The sequence below is a fragment of the Schistocerca cancellata genome, chromosome 5, assembly GCF_023864275.1.
Source record: "Schistocerca cancellata isolate TAMUIC-IGC-003103 chromosome 5, iqSchCanc2.1, whole genome shotgun sequence".
In the NCBI taxonomy this organism is placed as follows: Eukaryota; Metazoa; Arthropoda; class Insecta; order Orthoptera; family Acrididae; genus Schistocerca; species Schistocerca cancellata.
Window position 1 is genome coordinate 334,336,358 of NC_064630.1, and position 20,342 is coordinate 334,356,699.

General features: G+C 40.2%; 1 protein-coding gene across 1 annotated transcript in view; it reads right to left on the reverse strand.

The window, feature by feature from the left end:
* LOC126188921 (peptide-N(4)-(N-acetyl-beta-glucosaminyl)asparagine amidase) overlaps positions 1-20,342 on the reverse strand; it is a 62,325-nt gene that overhangs the window by 4,145 nt on the left and 37,838 nt on the right. Inside the window, exons 5-7 of the mRNA XM_049930636.1 lie at positions 16,590-16,937; positions 3,426-3,687; positions 6-164 (exon numbers count right to left, since the gene is read on the reverse strand). Coding sequence (XP_049786593.1) covers positions 6-164; positions 3,426-3,687; positions 16,590-16,937 — 769 coding nt within the window. The remainder of the gene's footprint in view (positions 1-5; positions 165-3,425; positions 3,688-16,589; positions 16,938-20,342) is intronic.

Here is a 20,342-nt window from a genome sequence, read left to right on the forward strand (position 1 = left end):
CTTACTTGGTGGTACTTCCGTGTTGTTTGTATCCCCTTTCATTAGTAACTTAATAACACCATTTTCAAACACACTTCTCACAAACACAAGATTCACTGTTTCTATAACTAAGCCGGAGGACGAAAAGTCAAATTTCCATGTAATGGTGCCTTTTGGGCTTCCCTCTGTTAAAATGAGAAAGAAAAAGGGCAAGTTAATGCAGATATGTGAAAAGAGAGAATTTATATACATTATTACAAATTAAACACACTTTCTCAAAAATATGAAAGGTAACACCATCAGCAATACATGAACCTCATTAATATCAACTGATACACCGACACAATTAAGGTTAATTTGCATACTATGGAAATTCATGAAAAACAGATTCATTGCCAGCAAAAAATACAAATAAGGAACAGAGGTACAACAAAGGAGATGTTATAATAAAACATAAGGCAAACAGAAGACAAAAACTGCAAGTGTGGAATTTCTACATCCCCAAGTACAGCTCTAAAAGTACATTTATATTTAAGTAACATACAACAACATTTTGAAGAAATTAATTGTGCTTTTAATGCTGAACCAAATCAAGAGAAATATCCGACTGGGAGAACAGAACATGAATTCCAAAATTCACACATGGAGCGATGTACTGAAATGCGAATAAATGTAATAAAGGAAAAAAATGAAGATGGCAGAATCAAGTGCTCAAGAATAAATCAAGATTTCAAATTATGGTATGGAAAGTATGTCAGAGTAAAAATGAAACTTAAATGCAATTGCAGACTCATATTAGTTGACAGTTCCACTATAAACCAAAAAATGGCAGTTCTATGTCTAGCTTCAGATTTTCACCTCATGGAAACTTCATCATGTATGCATGTAAACAGTGATGAATGCCAAAAACAGTCTGCCATTAGTAGTAATGTGTGCCATGGTCGTGTCTGAGAAATGCTTTTGAGGGACGATTTGTAAAAATCTGAGGATGACGTGGATAACTATGATTCAGATAAAGATAATATGTTCCTTAACACAAATGAGATTCAAAAGTTTCTGTTAATCAGCTAAATGTGAATAATTATTTAAGCAATTAAACACTATTAACTTGTGTTGCTTACCACAATTTATGTGACTTTATGTGACAGAGTGATGGAAGAAATGTTAGGGGTTATCCTTAACACTATTTACATGCTGTAGTAAGGCAAGAATAAAATTAATTTTGTATGTTCTGAATCACACATTACATTTGGGGTTGTTACGGCTTATTACGGTAAAAAATGTTAATGCGAATCTTAGTATGCTAAATTGCAACAATTTGGATCTTTCAAATTTGTGAAGTTTCACAGTAATATTTCGTTAACTCAACCAACAAGTAAACAGTCGTAACTCAATGCTAGTCCACGTTAAGTCTCCTCAATTAGCAAGTTAACATCGTTAAGTTTCCACTTAAGTACTTTTAAGAATATGATTTTGGATAGATTTTACAATTTCAAAATAATGTCATTACTCTAGAAATATTAGAAAAGATGACCTATCTGAATAAAATAAGCACAGTGGATGTACTTGAAGCCTCTTACAAATAAGATTTTATTGAAACTTTACTGCCCTGTTTCTCAAAACAACCAACTTGTCCCTTAAACTTTTGTGTTATAAAGATTCAAAACAAGTACAATCAGCAGTAAAAACAGTGTGAATAACTATTTCCTGCAAAAATCTGATGATAAATACTTCTTTATTATGATCATTTTCAGTTGTCAGACCGTTATAAGGTACCATAAATGCATTTAAAAGAGCTTACATGACTTTATAAACCCTATGGCATCAATTAACATAAAATCCATCGTAAGTCATTGCTGGCGTGTAGTAATATATATTACACTGCCAATAATAAAAGTTACCCAGCATTGTCAATCTTCCTTCCATACAAGGCCCAGCTAAAAAATAACTGTACTGATTTTTTAACACACAACCAGCATGGGCCACAACGTCAAATACTATACTGCTGAGTCATGGAACATCTCTTCTTGCCATTTCCACTACCCAATCCCTGCCAGACCCTCTGTTGGCCCGTGGCCTTCATTTGTGTCAGACAATGTACCTGCTGCCTGTCAAAAAAATGCTTAGTGTAGATTAATGTGAAATTTTTTGTGAAACTTGGACAGTCCGCCACAGAGGTCCATTTTTTTTGGGACAAGGATAGAGCAATGCATTCAGGTTTTTTCAGTGGTTTAAGTGGTTCAAAGAGGGATGAGAAGCAAATGAAGGTGAGTCATGTCTTGGACAACCATCTATGTCAACCATGGACAAAAAACTGAAAAAATTGGAGATTTCATCTAAAGAGACTGTCGGTTGAGTATGTGAGAAGTTGTCAATACTGTAAGAACTGACAAACAGTTCTGCAGATTTTATACGAATGTTTGCACATGTGGATAGTATGTTCAAAAATGGTGCCCAAGAACATGACACCTGTCAAGTCACTTTTGGCAAGCAGGGATACTACAAGTTGGAACATTCACCCCACTAACCCAATTGTGCTGCATGGGACTTTTTTCTATTCCCAAAACTGAAATCTGCTCTGTAAGGAACATGATTTGAGAGACTTGAAGCCATGAAAGAAAAAGTGATGGAGACCATAAACAAGCTTTCAAAAGATAACTTCGGACGCTGCTTTGAGCAGTGGAAAATGTGGTGTCACCGACAGACACCACACTTGCTAGGTGGTAGCCTTTAAATCGGCCGTGGTCTGCTAGTATACGTCGCACCCGCGTGTCGCCACTGTCAGTGATTGCAGACCGAGCGCCGCCACACGGCAGGTCTAGAGAGACGTCCTAGCACTCGCCCCAGTTGTACAGCCGACTTTGCTAGAGATGGAACTGACAAATTACGCTCTCATTTGCCGAGACGATAGTTAGCATAGCCTTCAGCTATGTCATTTGCTACGACCTAGCAAGGCGCCTTTATCATTGGATATTTATCTTGTGATGCATGTACCGTCAAGAGAGATGTTCACCAATTGTGGATTAAAGTTAAGTATTCTACCAGTTACATCCTGTTTTGCTAGTCTTATTTCTCTGACCTGTTCCAGACCTCACGCCAGCCTGCGTGAGCTTAAACGCGTGCATTTTGGCCTCCTCTAGCAACACGGTGTTGGCTCTTCTGCCAACACATCAGAAAAAATGCTTGGTTTGGGCGTAAGACTCGTGAGGTCTGTTTTGGAGTGAATAATACAAAAGTTGTGAAGTAGTAAAAATAAAGAATGATGTATACCTATCCTGATTATTTTTGGCCAGATATATATTTGCTGTGCCTTACTTCAGTTAGAACACACATTAATAAACAGGCAAAGAAAATAGAGGCACAAATCCCAAGGAAAATCATTACCAATTTCTTTTCTTTTCTTTTAAATTTAACTGATTTCAATAGCTTAAAACACTAACACTTACCTGTTCTTGATAAATAGAACATCTTCCAGTCTTTTTCTTCTTTTCGAAAGACTGAATCAAATTCAAACACACCATTCTGCCATCCAGAAATGCAGGCCTCCTCAGTGTTAGTACTTCGAAAATATTTGTCCTTTTCACAAGAGTAACTTAACTGAAATCTTTGAGCTGAAATATCTGCAGCAGTTGGAGTCCAAACATATTTAACTTTTTCTGTAACCTCTCCCCTTGCAAGTCTCCAGAGCAGGGAACCTGAGGTGCGCCCCTAAAAATTTAATTTACATCATTTACTTTAATATTTTAATATCTGCTAGTCTGGTTGTCATCACAGCTAATATTATTAATAAGGTATTACTAAGATTTTCTGTTACATGAGCATCATAGGGTAATTATTTAAAGCTATGTGTTTTGAACATATTTACTTTTCGCAAGGTGTGATTGGGCATATATGGGGCTTAAACATGTTCAACTGTGAAGCACACATTTCTGTTTGATAAATGACATATTGCTTGTTCCACATCTACATCTACATCGATGCTCTGCAAGCCACCATATGGTGTGTGGCGAACAGTACTCTGTGCCACTTTTAATCATTCCCTTTCCTGTTCCACTCATCAATAGAGTGAGGGGAAAACAACTGTCTATATGCCTGCATATGAACCCTAATTTCTCATATCTTTATCTTCCTGGTCCTTACGCACAAAGTTTGTCGCACTTGGCAGTCAACTTCAAATGCTGATTCTCCACATTTTATCAATATTGTTTCTTGAAAAGAACATTGCTTTCCTTCCAGGGATTCCCATTTCAGTTCTCAATGCATCTCTGTAACACTTGTGTGTTGCTCGAACCTACTGGTAACATAGCTAGCAGCCCGCCTCTGAATTGCTTCGATGTCTTCCTTCAATCTGACCTGGTACTAATCTGAAACACTCTAGTGGTAATCAAGAACAGGTCGCACCAGCATCCTACATGCAGTCTAAAAATTTGTTTTGGATGTAACGTAACAGTACAGTCAAAAGGATATTTGCTACTCACCATACAGCAGAGATGCTGAGTTGCAGATAGGCGCAACAAAAAGGCTGTCAGAGAGTGAGCTTTGTCAAAAATACACAAAACACACACACACACACACACACACACACACACACACACACAAAAAATACACCTCACACATGACCAGTCTACGGCTGCTGAGGCCAGACTGTTAGCAGCAGCACATGATGGGAGAGGCAACTGGGTGGTGGGGGTAAGAAAGAGCCTGGGGTGGGGAGGGGGAGGGATAGCAGGGTAGGGGTGGGGGACAGCAAAGTGCTGCTTGTGGGAGCATACAGGGACAAGGTGGAGAGAGGGTATGGCAACTAGGGGCAGTATATTTCCCCTAGTATATTGCGTATAAGATGTGATCTTTTATTGTTTTGTGTCCTGAAGCTGATTTGTAGTCTAGTTTTTTGAAACAAATGACTTATTTTGTTGGAAATGTTACCCCAGTATGGTAAGGTTATAAACTTGTCTTTTTCTACTTGCTTGGCCTTTTCTAATTTAATCTGATTTCTATTGTTACCATGTTCTTTCTGCGTTTGCTTTTTTTTTTTTTTTTTTTTTTTTTTTTATAATTTCGTAACTTTTGATTCATAGCCACAGTGAGATGCTACCTCCTCCAGTGTTGGCTGGCACTCAAGAGGAGGGCCAGAAGTGACCTGGTCAGTGATGGCATGGCTGAGAGCGGATATCTGGGGGGTGCAACAACAGCCGTTGGGAGTGCCAGTACCAGAACTGGATCCAGGGGGAGGGGTTGGAGGGGTGTCCTGGGGCATGGGCATGGCCCTCTTTGCCCAGGCTCTGATCTTCTTGCAGAGGGCTGGAAATGAGAATGCAGGAGGGAGAATGAGGCAGAATATCACCCTGAGGCAGATGTTGGGGCAGAATCAGTGAAGGACACACCAATGGTTGAGGTGAATGAGAAGATCTAGATGTGTGAAGAAAGGGGAACCAACATAAGTTTGCAGGGAGGATGCAGAAACTAGTCCTCCACTCTGAGGCAGAGTTGATTTCGATGGTGGGTCACAAGTCTGTCCTCTGCCTGCAGCATGAAAACCTATCCCTCAGCACTGGCCATGCATGACCACCAAAATCCAATACTCATTGTGGTCAAATGCATTGGCCCAGACTGGGGTCCAAAGTGTGTAGTGCATGCAGGGAGGCCACAGGGTGGATAGCAGGAGATTCAACATCATGCACAGCTGGGGTCCATGTAGCAGTTCTTCTGGGTTCTTCCCACCATCGAGTGTGGACCTATATGAACTGAGAAAACATTTGAGTGCCTCTTATACTGAGTCCTCACCAATGTACTACTTCTTTTGCATATTGAAAGTGCATATGAGACATTCCACTTCCCCATTCAAATGCGGATAGAGAGATGATTGCGGGCTGTTGTCAGTTAGCAGAGTGCAGGGCAGGCCTTTGGTGGAAAAAAAAATCTGAGCGAGAGTCCACGCCATTGCATTTGCTGTTTGGGAGCAACAGTAGACAATGTACGGAAACTGAGAGTAAGCATCAATGGCCACTAATGAATAAGCATCCAAGAAGGGGCCCGCAGAGTTGAAGTGGACATGCTCCCAAGGCTGTGACGGCTCAGGCCACATTGAATAACACTGCCAGGGAATCACCTGGTGACCTGCACACTTAGAACAAGCAGTTATTAAATAGTCTAATTTCATGATTGATCTTGCACTATTAGACACATCAATGAGCCAGCATCTTCATCTGTGAGATGTCTCAATGACCATGGAGCACGAGGCAAAAAATGTCCCACTGGAGAGATGTCGGAATGACCATCCATAGCATTTTCTATAGACAACAGAATACCACCATCACTGAGTGTGAGTCTCTGTTGTAACATAAAATAGTTGTGGATGAGATCCAACACACAAGGCTAGATCATTCCAGCCATCCTTGCTAAATGTACTGCCACACTTCACGAAGAGCAGGGTCAGAGGGTGACAGCTTGAGCAATGCAGCAACCGGTAGTAGGTAATTCATCAACTGTCTATAAAGCTTCCTCATCAAGGTAAAAACAAAGTACTTCATCCTGATCGAAATCAGGGTCAGGTCCCACTGGTAGGAGCGAAACAGCGCCCACACTGGAGTGCTGAACCATGAGCCGGAAATGGATCTCATACCCACTGAGAAACAGGGCAAGTGTTGAAGTATATGGGCTGTCTTATCTGACAAGTGTGCCACTGGACTAAGTAACAGCTTATGATTAGTCAGCAAGTGAAACTGAACACCATAAAGAAACACATGAAACTTCTTCATAGCACAAGTAATAGCAAGGGCCACCTCCTCTATTTCCAAGTAATTCTTCGTGTATCATTGGGCACCTTTGATGCCAAAGCAATGGGTTGCTCCAAATCCATATGCACTACATTGAGACAACAAAACTCCACGAAGTATGTGAGGTGCCCTTGCAATCACAAGCCAGCACCCCATTTGACATGTGACCATTTGGGGCAGAATGCAAACCAGCTTTCAACATCCGAAATGTGTGGTCGCAGGCTGGTGTCCAATCAAATGATCCACTCTTCTTATGCAGCTGATTTAAGGGGTGTAGAACAGTAGCCCTTACAGCAGGAACTTTATAATGTGATTTCACCTAAGAATGCTTGGAGTTCCTTCAGTAGGGTGCAAGATAGCCTTAACAGCCACAATGTGACTGTTGGTGGGCTGACTCCCCCAACGAGAAATGGTATGTCCCAAGTATCCTACAGGTGTTGGAAGAAACATGACATATCCAAAAATGCTTCTGGCGTGCTCAGTTTTGAAATATACCATTACTGTCTGCTTGCCAATTTCATCATAAGTTCATCCAGGTGAGGGAAGTCGTACATATTGACCACTGATTGGGAATTGACTGTCACCTGCAAATCACCACAAAGACGTAGCTTGGTCATCGATTTCTTGTTAATATCTAATGGTAAGATTTAAGTTGTGAGTGTTGTTTTGTTACTACTCAATCTAAAGAATCTTACTTGGACTCCATGGTTTGGAATGCTATCATTAGGTCTGTCCTCGATAAGGAAGTCTGTCAACAGGCATTGCAGTTTGAAGACCCCCTCTTTCGAAGAAGTACTTAAGATAACACAAGCATGCTACTGTTCAAGAAGAGAAATCTCCTGCCAATTATAAACGAATGAGATTGGCACCATAATGCTTCAAGCTGTCAGATGATCCAGTTCTTCCTTTACTTGAACAAGAAGTGCAAGCGGCAGTGACCTGGCAAAAAAAAAAAAAAAAAAAAAAAAAAAAAAAAAAAAAAAAAAAAAAAAAAAAGAAAGAGCTAGGTCTCACCATGGATTTGAGAGTGATGTGTGCCACTTAATCTGTGCCTTTGCCAAGTCCCGGCAAAAATGAGGTAGAATACATCTTGCACAAGGCACCCAACTCCTGACAGGGCACAAGATCAGACACTAAATCCAAATGGTGTAAAAACATGTGAGCCCAACCAATTTGCCATAAATGCACTGTCTACTACAAGAAATGTCACTGGCCAAACCACTGTCTTGTGAGCAGTCTCTGTTGTAAACTGTTCAAGAAGAGAAATCTCCTGCCAGTTGTAACTGACATGACAGCACAAAGTAGCCAACAGCGGAGGGTAACCGATGCGTAGATAATGTTAGAATTCATAAGTAATGATGCTGCACCCATATCTACTTGTAATCTTAAGAGCATACTGTTGATACACATATTACTGAATGGTTTTATTACAAACAGTTGCAATATCATCACTTGACTTGCTAAAAACATTAATGCCCATAGCTTAAGATGTTGAAGTCAAAGCAGGAGCTGACCAAGCACTGCATACCATAGCAATATGGCCTTTTATTCTACAGAGATGGCAAGTAGCCCAACACTGAGAACAGGCCAGCCAGTCATGTTGAACAAGACAAGTAGGAAGGGGGTTGTGGTAAGTTGTCCACCTTGGATATGTTTGCTGTATTGTCATGACTTCTGCTTTCGAAAGCATTCTAGATTGTGTGTGGCAACTGTCAGATAAGTGGACAGAGGCCACGTTTGCCCAGAGCCTAAATGGCAACCTGTACTACAGGAAACTTCAAATGCCTGTGCTATTTTAAGTACTACTTCTAAAGAGGTGATCTTCAAACTGCAATGCCTGCTGATGGACCTCCTTATTGAAGACAGACCTAATGATAGCATTCCGAACCATGGAGCCCACATAAAAATCTTGCAACTCTCCAGCTCAATTTCCAATATGATAGTGCTTTAATTGAGTCTGTTACCTATAACGCCAAGAAGAATTTCTCATACATTTTCCAGTCCTTGGCCACTCTGTCATAGGCAGATAAAGGTGGCATGTAGGCCAGCAAATTTTGAGGTTATGTTACCAGTCCTATAAACATTCTCTCCAACAGGTTCACGTGTTCTTGCAGCTGACCCAGAAAACTCGGAAAGACAGCCTCCAAGGTTGCCTCTCTTTATATAGTAACTTTGACAATAACAAATGTGAATAGCAAATCTTACCCGTCATCATTTGTGTAGTAACACACACAATTGAGTATGCCAACAGTATGCAATATGGATATGTTGAATACATCATTCTTTTACCTAGGTTGGAACTTCAATAGTGGCAACACTGACGTGGAGACAGTATGCAATGGAATCTACTATTGTCGCTGATAGCACATGTTGACATACCTACCTTACCTCTGAGCAAATGAAATCATCCATCCCACATCACCAGCGTGCGCACAATCGAGGGAAACACAGTCACTTGTGAGGGAGCAGTCTAAAGTAACAGTGTCACTATGTTTTTGAAACAGGAACAACAGAACTGGATCAGGATTGAATGTGTCAGATGTCGTACAGCAATACAGTGTCATGGAGGTCTTCAAGAGGCATGCGGGGAATCAGCATTGCTGTACAGAACAGTGGCACATTGGGTAAAAGCCTTCAAAAAAGGTCGGCAAACTGTGGCAGTCACGCATCGGGCAAGTTGTCCTAGCATCTCTGAAGTAGTTGCGCATGCTGTTGCCGCATCAGTTGACAGTAATCAATGTCATACGATTCGTGAGCTCGCCCACAAAATCAGATTAGCGCATACGACTGTGCTTCGCATCCTGAAGGAATGCCTGAGCATGCAAAAAATTGCATCATGATGGGTTCCACATGACTTGACAGAAATGCAGAAATGGAGAAATGGATGCGTTACAACACTGCTCAGACGCACTTGGAATGCTATGAGCGTGAAGGAGAGGCTTTCTTGTGCCATATCGTAACACTGGATGAAACATGGGCTACATCGTATGAGCCAAAACTGAAATGTCAATCCAATGAATGGCATCATTATGAGTCACCACAAAAGTCGAAAGTGTGTCAGAGCCCCAGTATGGTTAAAGTTATGGTGATTCTTGTGTATGACTGTGATGGTGTTATCCTAACGCATTACATTCTCCATGGCAGACTGCCAGTGCACAGTATTACTGCATTTTGGAGCATCACCTGTGACCAGCTTTGCGAAAGAAGTGGTGACACTTTCTGCACAACCCACCCATCATTTTGCACGACAATGCGCGGGTGCATACAGCCCAAGCTGTGGCTGCTCTGTTCAGTCGATGGGACTGGCAAATACTGTACCATCCACCATACCCCCTGCACTTAAGTCCTTATGACTTTGATTTGATTCTGAAGATGAAGGAACTACTTCATGGCATTCACTTCAGAACTTTTCCAGAGATTTGACAGGCAGTAGACTGCTCCATTTGCACCGTCAACAGGCTCTGCTAACTGAATACTATGCCTTCCACATCGCTGGTAATGGGTTCTACACAATGCGGGTGATTACTTTGAGGACAGTAACAGGGGCAAACATGTAACTCTTTTGTATCAGTTGTGAATAAATAGTTACCACTATTTAAGTTCCAATCTTCATACATAGCAGAGTCGGTACTAGTGAGACATACAGTATTCTGCACGCAAAGTGAATTGAACGGGAGTATAAACCACTGCAGGAAGAGAGAAGCCACTCTGCTCCAGGATTATATAGAATGACATGTGACAGATTTTCAAGTGGTGGTGCTCGGTGGCACCTGCATGAGCTGCCTCCCAGCGGCCAAATTTAGGCACCTTGAAGCATTGCTTACTAGTTGAATTAACACAATAGATCAGCAGGGCATGATCAAGTTTGAAACTGTGGGTTACCACAGTTACATTATTATTAAATATTTTAAACAAAAGCATTTGATTTTAAATAATCAGCTGTTATGGAAACCTTGTTGTATGTATAGGCATATTTTTCCCCACTTCCTCCACTGAAAAAGCTCATTTTAATTCAAAAGACAGTTTTCAAGAAATATCAAAAACCAAGTGGTTCAGTGTTTTCATATCAGGCTTTGTGGCATTAGATCCTGGATGCAATCTCCCAGAAAACCTTTTGCTTCACTGCAAAATAAAGGTGGTTTTGACTTTCAATGTTAGCAATGTTAAGCATGATTTCTAAAAAGGATATCAAATCAAAAATTCAAATCACATGACGACAGCTCATAGACTAAATACAAATCAAGTAAAATGATATGAAAAGACATGGATAACATGAAGCAATTTTAAGTTTTAGCTCAGTCTAAAGCAATCTAGCAGATGTATCAAGTGCTGGAAAATCCATCTCTGGCTGTTAAAGAGTGGTGAATTCAAAAGAATTATATAACAATATCTTTAAAGGTCTTAAGCACCTAATTCAAACTTGCTCAGAGAATGTAATTATCTTCATTAAAAGTTATCTGTTTCTGATTCATCTCCTGAGTTATACAAATATTTTGAGAAAACTTCAAATGTGTGTGCAATTTTAAGTGTGTTGCCCATTTCTGTACCATCTGCCACATTAACTGAAGAAATGTGGCCTGCACCTGTTTTTGTTTTATAATCCTTTTTGTGAAAGCTGTTTCTTGATCAAATTTTCTTTGGATCCTTTCACATATTCTCAAATAGTTTTATTCAATTCAGGAAACTCTAACATGTCATGTATGGGAACACATGGGAAGTTTCCCATTGTAAATTTGTTCTCTTTTCATCCTATTTTCTGTTTAAAAGCTGCTATTATCATTTTCTAATTGTTTTCACTGCTATTTATAGGTTTCTATAACTCTTCATAGAGATTTTCTATGAGGTGTGATTGGAAAGTTTAAAGAACGGGCTTGTAATTGTACAATGGTGGTACTTACATGCTACTGTGATGCATCTCCTTCAAAATAGTCCCCTTCTGACTGAACACACCGACTCCAACGGTGTTTCCACTTTTGGAAACATTCATGGAAATGTTTTTCCTGAAATGTGTTAAGGACGTGCTCTGTATTTGCCTGGATGTCTTCAATCGAGTCAAATCGCTTCCCTTTTGGTGAAAATTTCACAGGGACCAAATCAGAGGAATATGGCAGTTGTGGAAGCACAGGAATTCAAAAGAATTATATAACAATGATGGAGAAGGCACGATGAGCTGGACCATTGTCATGGTGTAGCACCCAACTCCTGTCTTTCCACAATACAGGTCTTTTCTTCCACACCTTTTCACACAAACACTCAAGGACCCATTTGTAGCATTCCTGGTTAATTGTCTGTCCTCCATCTGTAAATTCATGATGCACAATACTGGTACAATGAAAAAAAATAACCCACATTATCTTCACCTTCGACTGACTTTGCCATGCTTTTTCCATTCATGGTGAACCTGGAGTCTTCCACTGCAAAGACTGCACTTTGGTTTCAGGATTATATCCATATAGCCACAATTTGTCACCTGTAATTACCCTATTTAACAAATCCGGGTCATTTTTAGTCCAATTAATCAGTTCTTGGCACACTTCAAGTCAGTATTGTCTTTGGTCACTTGACAACACTTTTGGAACGAATTTTGTAGACACTCGACGCATGTTCAGATCTTCAGTTAAAATTGACTGAACTGCATAGAAACTTAAATTAAGTTCTTCAGTCATCTCCCTAAGAGTAAGTCTATGATCAGAGTGCACTAAGTTGCGAACTTTCACAACATTTTAATTCATTTTTGAGGTGGAAGGACGGCCAGACCATGGTTCATCTTCAAATGATTCACGGCCATTTTTAAATTTGTTGAGCCAGACAAAAACATTTGACTGGCTCACACAATTATCTCCAAAAGCTGTTTTAATAGTTCGTAAGTCTCAGAAGCTGATTTCCCGGCTTTAAAACAAAATGTTACGCAAACTCGTTGCTGCGTTTTTACATCCATTTTCAAGCAGACAGAATCCGGCAACAAGCCCTAACAGACCTGCACTCAACCAGCTGCCACAATGAACTGAATAAAGGAAACACAGTGTCCTGTCAGAGGGCATTCAAGGACAAGGCAATGACTCACTCCCCTCCCTCTGTGGACCCGCCCACCAAACCAGTAAGCAGTAGTGGATCCATTCTTAAAACTTTCCAATCACACCTCGTATATCTTCATTAGATGTTTGTGCATACACTTAAATGATTTCCATGGAATATGTTTCATATTTTAAAACAAGTCTGGCTATTCTGTCTCAAATTTCTTCAATATCTGTAAGCTTGTCTTTAATTTCCTTGTTTACAAGACAGTTTAAATCTGGCTTTTCCCTGGGTTATGTTCCTTACACTACAACGAATGTTCTGATTTTAATTCTTTTTGGTATTCTTTATTTGGCACACTTCTAATAACCCTACAAAATCTTATTTCTTGTTTATTTAACTTCCTCTCCAACACCATTAACCTATTTTTGAATTCTAATCTGCAATTTATTCTTCATAAATAAGAACAACAGTAGAAGCATTTGGGGTTCTAAAGGCTATGTTATTGTCTATTTAATCAAACTGCATGTAAGAAACTGTGGGCAAAGGAGGAGATGGACATGTCCAAAGCCTGATGCAATGTGTTTCCTCAGTCAGCTACTCGCAGAAAATTTTTACCCAGGAACTTTAATGGGGCATTCAATGACCCTACCTATAGTACACAAGACTGCCAGGGCTGGAATAGTTTGATGAAATATTCCAAAAGGGCTTTACCTCAGCACAGCTATGCTCAAAGCAGTCTCTTTTAAGGCCTTTGTGAGTTCAGTTCATATGCTGATCACATTCCAAAACTAGATAAGGAGTAGCTGACAGGTTCCCCAAACTGTCTTCAGGTTCCCCAAACTGTCTTCATTCACACTGATGAACATGCAGTTCATTCACAAGTCACTTCCTCCTACTGAATAAAGGTTAGCCCACATTTGTAATCTATGTTGTATTCCAAGCTAAAGAGATACTGTCAGTCACTCATCAAGTTTGTGCTTTGAAACAGATAAAACTTGCCTTAATACATTCTATCATACATATCTACACAAAGGCAGCTATTTTCTCTAACATCATATTTACTCTTTTGATTGGACCCACCTGAATTCCATCTTCCCTTTCACATTCCTTTTTTGGATGACCCATGTCCATCTGCATTATATGCAGTATAATAGTACATTCTTACTATGTTAACCTTCCTTGTTTCACCTTTACAATCACCAAGAGTTCAGTTGTTATGACCCTCACAACCGAAGTTCCAAAGCACATGTTTCCATAATCTCTAGCACACAACACTCAAAGTTTACAGTGATTTAACAGTCTAGTACTGGATGAGCTCTATCAAGTTCTCATTGTCAGATGTCAACCTATAGCACAGATAATTTAAGAAGTACTATGGACACTATTTGTCTCACTCAAAAACTTAAATGTCAGCACAAAAAGCAAACTGTACACTTCTTTGTAAATATATCGGTAACCATTATATAACACTGAAAAATTGACACTTCCTCATGAAAAGGATCACAAAGAGACCAGCTTTGCTTAAAATAATAATAATAACAAGAAAAATAATAAATGGAAATAACTGCTCAAAAACTAAGAGATGAACCAGATACCAGTTTAAAAGGACTTAATATGTAATTTGAAAGCACAGATGGTGAGAGATTAACTGATTAAAAGCCCATCCTGGTTGTGGGGTGGATACTACAATCCATTACACATGGTTCTACAGCTGAACAGTGAAGAAAGTAGTAGACGTCATATCAAATATATTTCATGTATTCATGTACTAAAATAATTCTTTAACTTCATATGTACTTTATCTTTAGTTATAATAGAAGGAAACATTCCACGTAGGAAAAATATACCTAAAAACAAAGATGATGTGACTTACCAAATGAAAGTGGTGGCAGGTCGACAGACACACAAACGAACACAAACATACACACAAAATTCAAGCTTTCGCAACAAACTGTTGCCTCATCAGGAAAGAGGGAAGGAGAGGGAAAGACGAAAGGATGTGGGTTTTAAGGGAGAGGGTAAGGAGTCATTCCAGTCCCGGGAGCGGAAAGACTTACCTTAGGGGGGAAAAAGGACGGGTATACACTCGCACACACACATATCCATCCACACATATACAGACACAAGCAGACATATTTAAAGACAAAGAGTTTGGGCAGAGATGTCAGTCGAGGCAGAAGTGCAGAGGCACAGATGTTGTTGAATGACAGGTGAGGTATGAGTGGCGGCAACTTGAAATTAGCGGAGATTGAGGCCTGGTGGATAACGGGAAGAGAGGATATATTGAAGAGCAAGTTCCCATCTCCGGAGTTCGGATAGGTTGGTGTTAGTGGGAACTATCCAGATAACCCAGATGGTGTAACACTGCGCCAAGATGTGCTGGCCGTGCACCAAGGCATGTTTAGCCACAGGGTGATCCTCATTACCAACAAACACTGTCTGCCTGTGTCCATTCATGCGAATGGACAGTTTGTTGCTGGTCATTCCCACATAGAATGCATCACAGTGTAGGCAGGTCAGTTGGTAGATCACGTGGGTGCTTTCACACGTGGCTCTGCCTTTGATTGTGTACACCTTCCAGGTTACAGGACTGGAGTAGGTGGTGGTGGGAGGGTGCATGGGACAGGTTTTACACCGGGGGCGGTTACAAGGGTAGGAGCCAGAGGGTAGGGAAGGTGGTTTGGGGATTTCATAGGGATGAACTAAGAGGTTACGAAGGTTGGGTGGACGGCAGAAAGACACTCTTGGTGGAGTGGGGAGGATTTCATGAAGGATGGATCTCATTTCAGGGCAGGATTTGAGGAAGTCGTATCCCTGCTGGAGAGCCACATTCAGAATCTGATCCAGTCCCAGAAAGTATCCTGTCACAAGTGGGGCACTTTTGTGGTTCTTCTGTGGGAGGTTCTGGGTTTGAGAGGATGAGGAAGTGGCTCTGGTTATTTGCTTCTGTACCAGGTCGGGAGGGTAGTTGCGGGATGCGAAAGCTGTTGTCAGGTTGTTGGTGTAATGCTTCAGGGATTCCGGACTGGAGCAGATTCGTTTGCCACGAAGACCTAGGCTGTAGGGAAGGGACCGTTTGATGTGGAATGGGTGGCAGCTGTCGTAATGGAGGTACTGTTGCTTGTTGGTGGGTTTGATGTGGACGGACGTGTGAAGCTGGCCATTGGACAGGTGAAGGTCAACATCAAGGAAAGTGGCATGGGATTTGGAGTAGGACCAGGTGAATCTGATGGAACCAAAGGAGTTGAGGTTGGAGAGGAAATTCTGGAGTTCTTCTTCACTGTGAGTCCAGATCATGAAGATGTCATCAATAAATCTGTACCAAACTTTGGGTTGGCAGGCCTGGGTAACCAAGAAGGCTTCCTCTAAGCGACCCATGAATAGGTTGGTGTACGAGGGGGCCATCCTGGTACCCATGGCTGATCCCTTTAATTGTTGGTATGTCTGGTCTTCAAAAGTGAAGAAGTTGTGGGTCAGGATGAAGCTGGCTAAGGTAATGAGGAAAGAGGTTTTAGTTACAAACTTTCAGCAACAATCACTGTTTCCAATCTTCCTTGAGAAACTTTCCGTAGAATTAAGGAAAGGTAATCCCCCTCCCAGAGCAGATCAATACGCGGAGCACAGAAACACATAACAGAAAACAATATTCACACTAGCTTTAGAGCACTAGCTCTTTGTCTAGCAATATTACTGACATTCACACACAGAACCACACAGACACCCAAATGCACACTTGCGTGGCCATGGCAAGAGTAATTTAGTGTGTATGTATTTCTCATGTACGAGTATAAATTTTAATACATTGCATGAACTCACCTCATATGCTGCATCAGTCTGCTTTGGAGGTGTTAGAAATTCCACAAGTTCTTTTAACATTCGCTTCTTGAGGTACTCTTTTCTTGCCAATGACAAACCACGTTGTCTTTTTTCTCTTACAGCAAACATAATATCCAAGAGCTGCTGCTCAGAGCACAAATTTCTGCGCCTTAATACTGAACTGAAATTGCAGGTATAGCGCCAAGTGACATCTTGTACATCGTCATAAGAAAAAGCAATCACGTATGAAAGATTTTTCTTCCAACCTACTTCATACATTAAAGGTTTATCATAGGCATTTTCACAAGGATCACAATGTATCCACCTTTGCTGACTTACAGAGAACACCTAAAACAGATCAATTAATTAGTCATTTGGTCTTTTGAAGAAAAGCAGATAATATTAGAACACTAATTGTGATATCCATTGTCTGTTTTCAGAGAATTGTAAAATTGGCAAAACGTGATTTTGGAATTTTGTCTCCCTACACAAAAAATATTTTTTTAATAAAACTCAGAAATTGAGAGGCATACATCTTTTCAATAGAGACTGCACTGTATAAATTACAGACCTATACCTACACTCATTGCTTTTATTTCTCACAGAATACTTAGAATTGCAACAGCAGTCATTCAGGCTGCATAACATTTATTTACACATCTATGCACCCTGAGTGGACTGAAAACACTTACTTGCATTGCAGATGTGACATGATGCATTGATGTGTGCAATGTTTTTCAGTTGTTATTGTGTCTCACAAAATCTAAAGTGCTCAACTGTTTGAATGTATGATAGAGATATCGAAAGTGGCTAGTAAGTGGCCAGACAAGGAAGTAATGGAATATTTAAAACACCTGTAGCAAGTTTAACAGAGAGGGTATGAAGGTAATGAAATTGGAAGACAAGTAGAAACTAGAATTTATTATTATATTCAAGGCAATGTTGAATCAAGGGAAAGTAAATGTGATGCATCCAGAAAAGTTACATGAATGGCTGTTACAACAGTAAGAGAAACCCCTCCATCAATACCAGTATTCTATGCAGGAAGGAATTAGCAGAGGGAGACAGTGACGAAAAGGTATCTGAACCATTTTTTGAATGCCGAGGGCACATTCACTGTCAGTTATGTGAAGTCTACAGGTCACAGTGTGTGGATGTCAAAAATGTGCAAAAATGGGTCACAGAGTTCAAGAAAGGAGGTATAGAGACCAACAAATAGTGCTCTGGTTGGCTTTTGGCTTCGGTCAAAACAACTGGGCAGCTGTTGCATGACCAGAAGGTGATGGTAGCCTAGGTCAAGACATGATGGAAACAGAAGCCATGGCCTGGGTCAGGGCCCACTGGCAGGTGACAGCAAGCTACCATCCTCAAACAAATGGAGCATTAGAGAGATCTCATCAAACACTAACTGAGATGGTGTGGTAGTATGTAAATACAGCCCAGATAAGCTGGGGCAGTTGAGTTCCATTCATAGTTTTTATGTATAATACAACACGACATAGAGTGACAGGTTACATGCCACATGGATTGTTCTTTGGAAAAATATGTAGCATTCCAGGGATACTACAAAAATATCAAGATGGTGTGAGGTATAATCTTGATGATTATGTGACAGAGCTACAGGAACACATTAAAGAAATGCACCAATGTGCAAGAACACAGAATGCAGAATGTAAGATAAAAAAATATGTAATATTAAGATGGGACCCAGAAGCCAAAGTGATTCCGTTGTGGGGATAAGGTTCTATTGTTTAACGAGAGCTTATGAGGAGGTAAAACATGTAAGTGAGATAAACAATGGCGAGGTTCATACATGGTGATACAAACAAAGGGGACTAATTGACAATTTATCGGGTAATAAATATGCAACCACGTGTTTTACGATTTATTCAAACATGAACATGTTTTTGAGCCACTGCAGGCTCATCATCAGTTGGAGGTGTTACAAGAACATTATGTTGTGGATCAAGTGTAGCTAGATGCAGTGCTGGTGAGTGTACTGCCTTGTGATATCCATATCTGATAGCTTCTTATAACAGAAATTATTAAACATTGTACACAAATTGCACAGTATTTAGCTACACTTGGTTTTACACCGCTTCACAGAAAGTAAACATGTGATGGTCCACAACGTAATGTTCTTGTAACACCTCCATCTGCAGTGGCTCGAAAACATGTCCATGGTTGAATAAATCGTAAAAAGGGACTGGTTGCATATTTATTACCAGATAAATTGTCAACTTAAATCACAGTTGCAGTTTGTCATCCACAATGGATATACAGGGGAAAAAAGGGGGACTAATGTTGTAATCTGTCTCAGACAAAATAAATATTTTGCATTTCATGCAAACAGACTGCAGGAATTTTTCTCATTCCAGATGTCAGCGACTTACTGTTACGTCAACGTTATCCTACTGCTCACTGGGGTTGAGCACTCCAGGCAAGAACTGTTCACGCAAGCAACAAAGTTCCAGTTGTCGCCTGGACTGTATTATGATAATGTGGACCAAGCGAAAATTTACAATGTAATGTGGTAAATTGTGTTATTTTAATTTAATGGAACTGAGGTTCTCACAAGGTGAGCAATTGGATATTGTAAAGACAGGTTGGAATTATTGAATATGATGGCAACAGAATGTAACAGTGCCGAACTTGCATTAAAATGGAATGTAGGAAAAATAGAAAAGTCACTGGGCCTGACTAGGCAATTGGCATGGCATGAATCCCATGCAAAGAAATGAGGAATCTTAAACTTCATGGACGAGGTCCATAAAATTCTGTTTAGAACACTAGACAAAGATGACACCACATACTTCAATAGATGTCTTAGAAGGAGAACAGAAACAGCTGCTCCAACTTTTGAAGGAGGAAGTGACAACAGCTGAAGAAACCTTGACTTTTTTATTCAAATGGTAAGCTCCATAGCCAAAAATGAGGAAATTATCATGCATGGAATGAAACAATTAAGCTGGCACATCATAGAATTTGAGAATATTATTGGCAAACAGTTTCAGAAGGTAGTAATTTTGATCACAGTTACCGAACAGCTGATATAACTGACAGCCATTTTCAATGGGCTGGAATGGGAAAATGACTGTCAACAATGCTCAGAAAGGTATTCTGGAACTGCATCTGATCAGTCCAGTTCAAATCATGAAGACCTAGAACTAATAAACAAAGACATCAAAGACAAGCAGTTCCCTGTCAACATTAAGGTAGACAGAATGATTGATCTGGATGTTGTTACTGGTGGAAACATCTTAAGTTATGTGTTAAATATCCCACTAGCAGAGAAACTATATAAAATACTACCATTACTGTCAAAAGTGGACAGAATGTGACATCTATTTACACATATTGCCCCACAGAAAGAGCTACTGCTAATTGATGATGCAAAATGTCAGTATGCAAAGTTAAATAATGAGCAGTTACAGAAGGACTGTGTGCAAAAGCTAATAGTGTTAAATGAAAGTCTGTGGACACCATTAAGTAATAATGAATGGCTGTTGGTAGTCCCAGTAGATGAACGCATCACAGTCATCTGTCATGACGTAAATCACATAGATATCATGCTCTGAGGCACAGGGAAGATACAACTTTTAAGTAAATGTTATGGGTACATGGCTCAGATGGTGATTCAGTTTGAACATATAATATGAACAAATGTTCCCAGTAGTGATATAGTGCTGAACTTAAGCACAGAAAGAGATTGCTGCATAGTGAATAATGAGAGGAAGAATATAAGTGAACTGA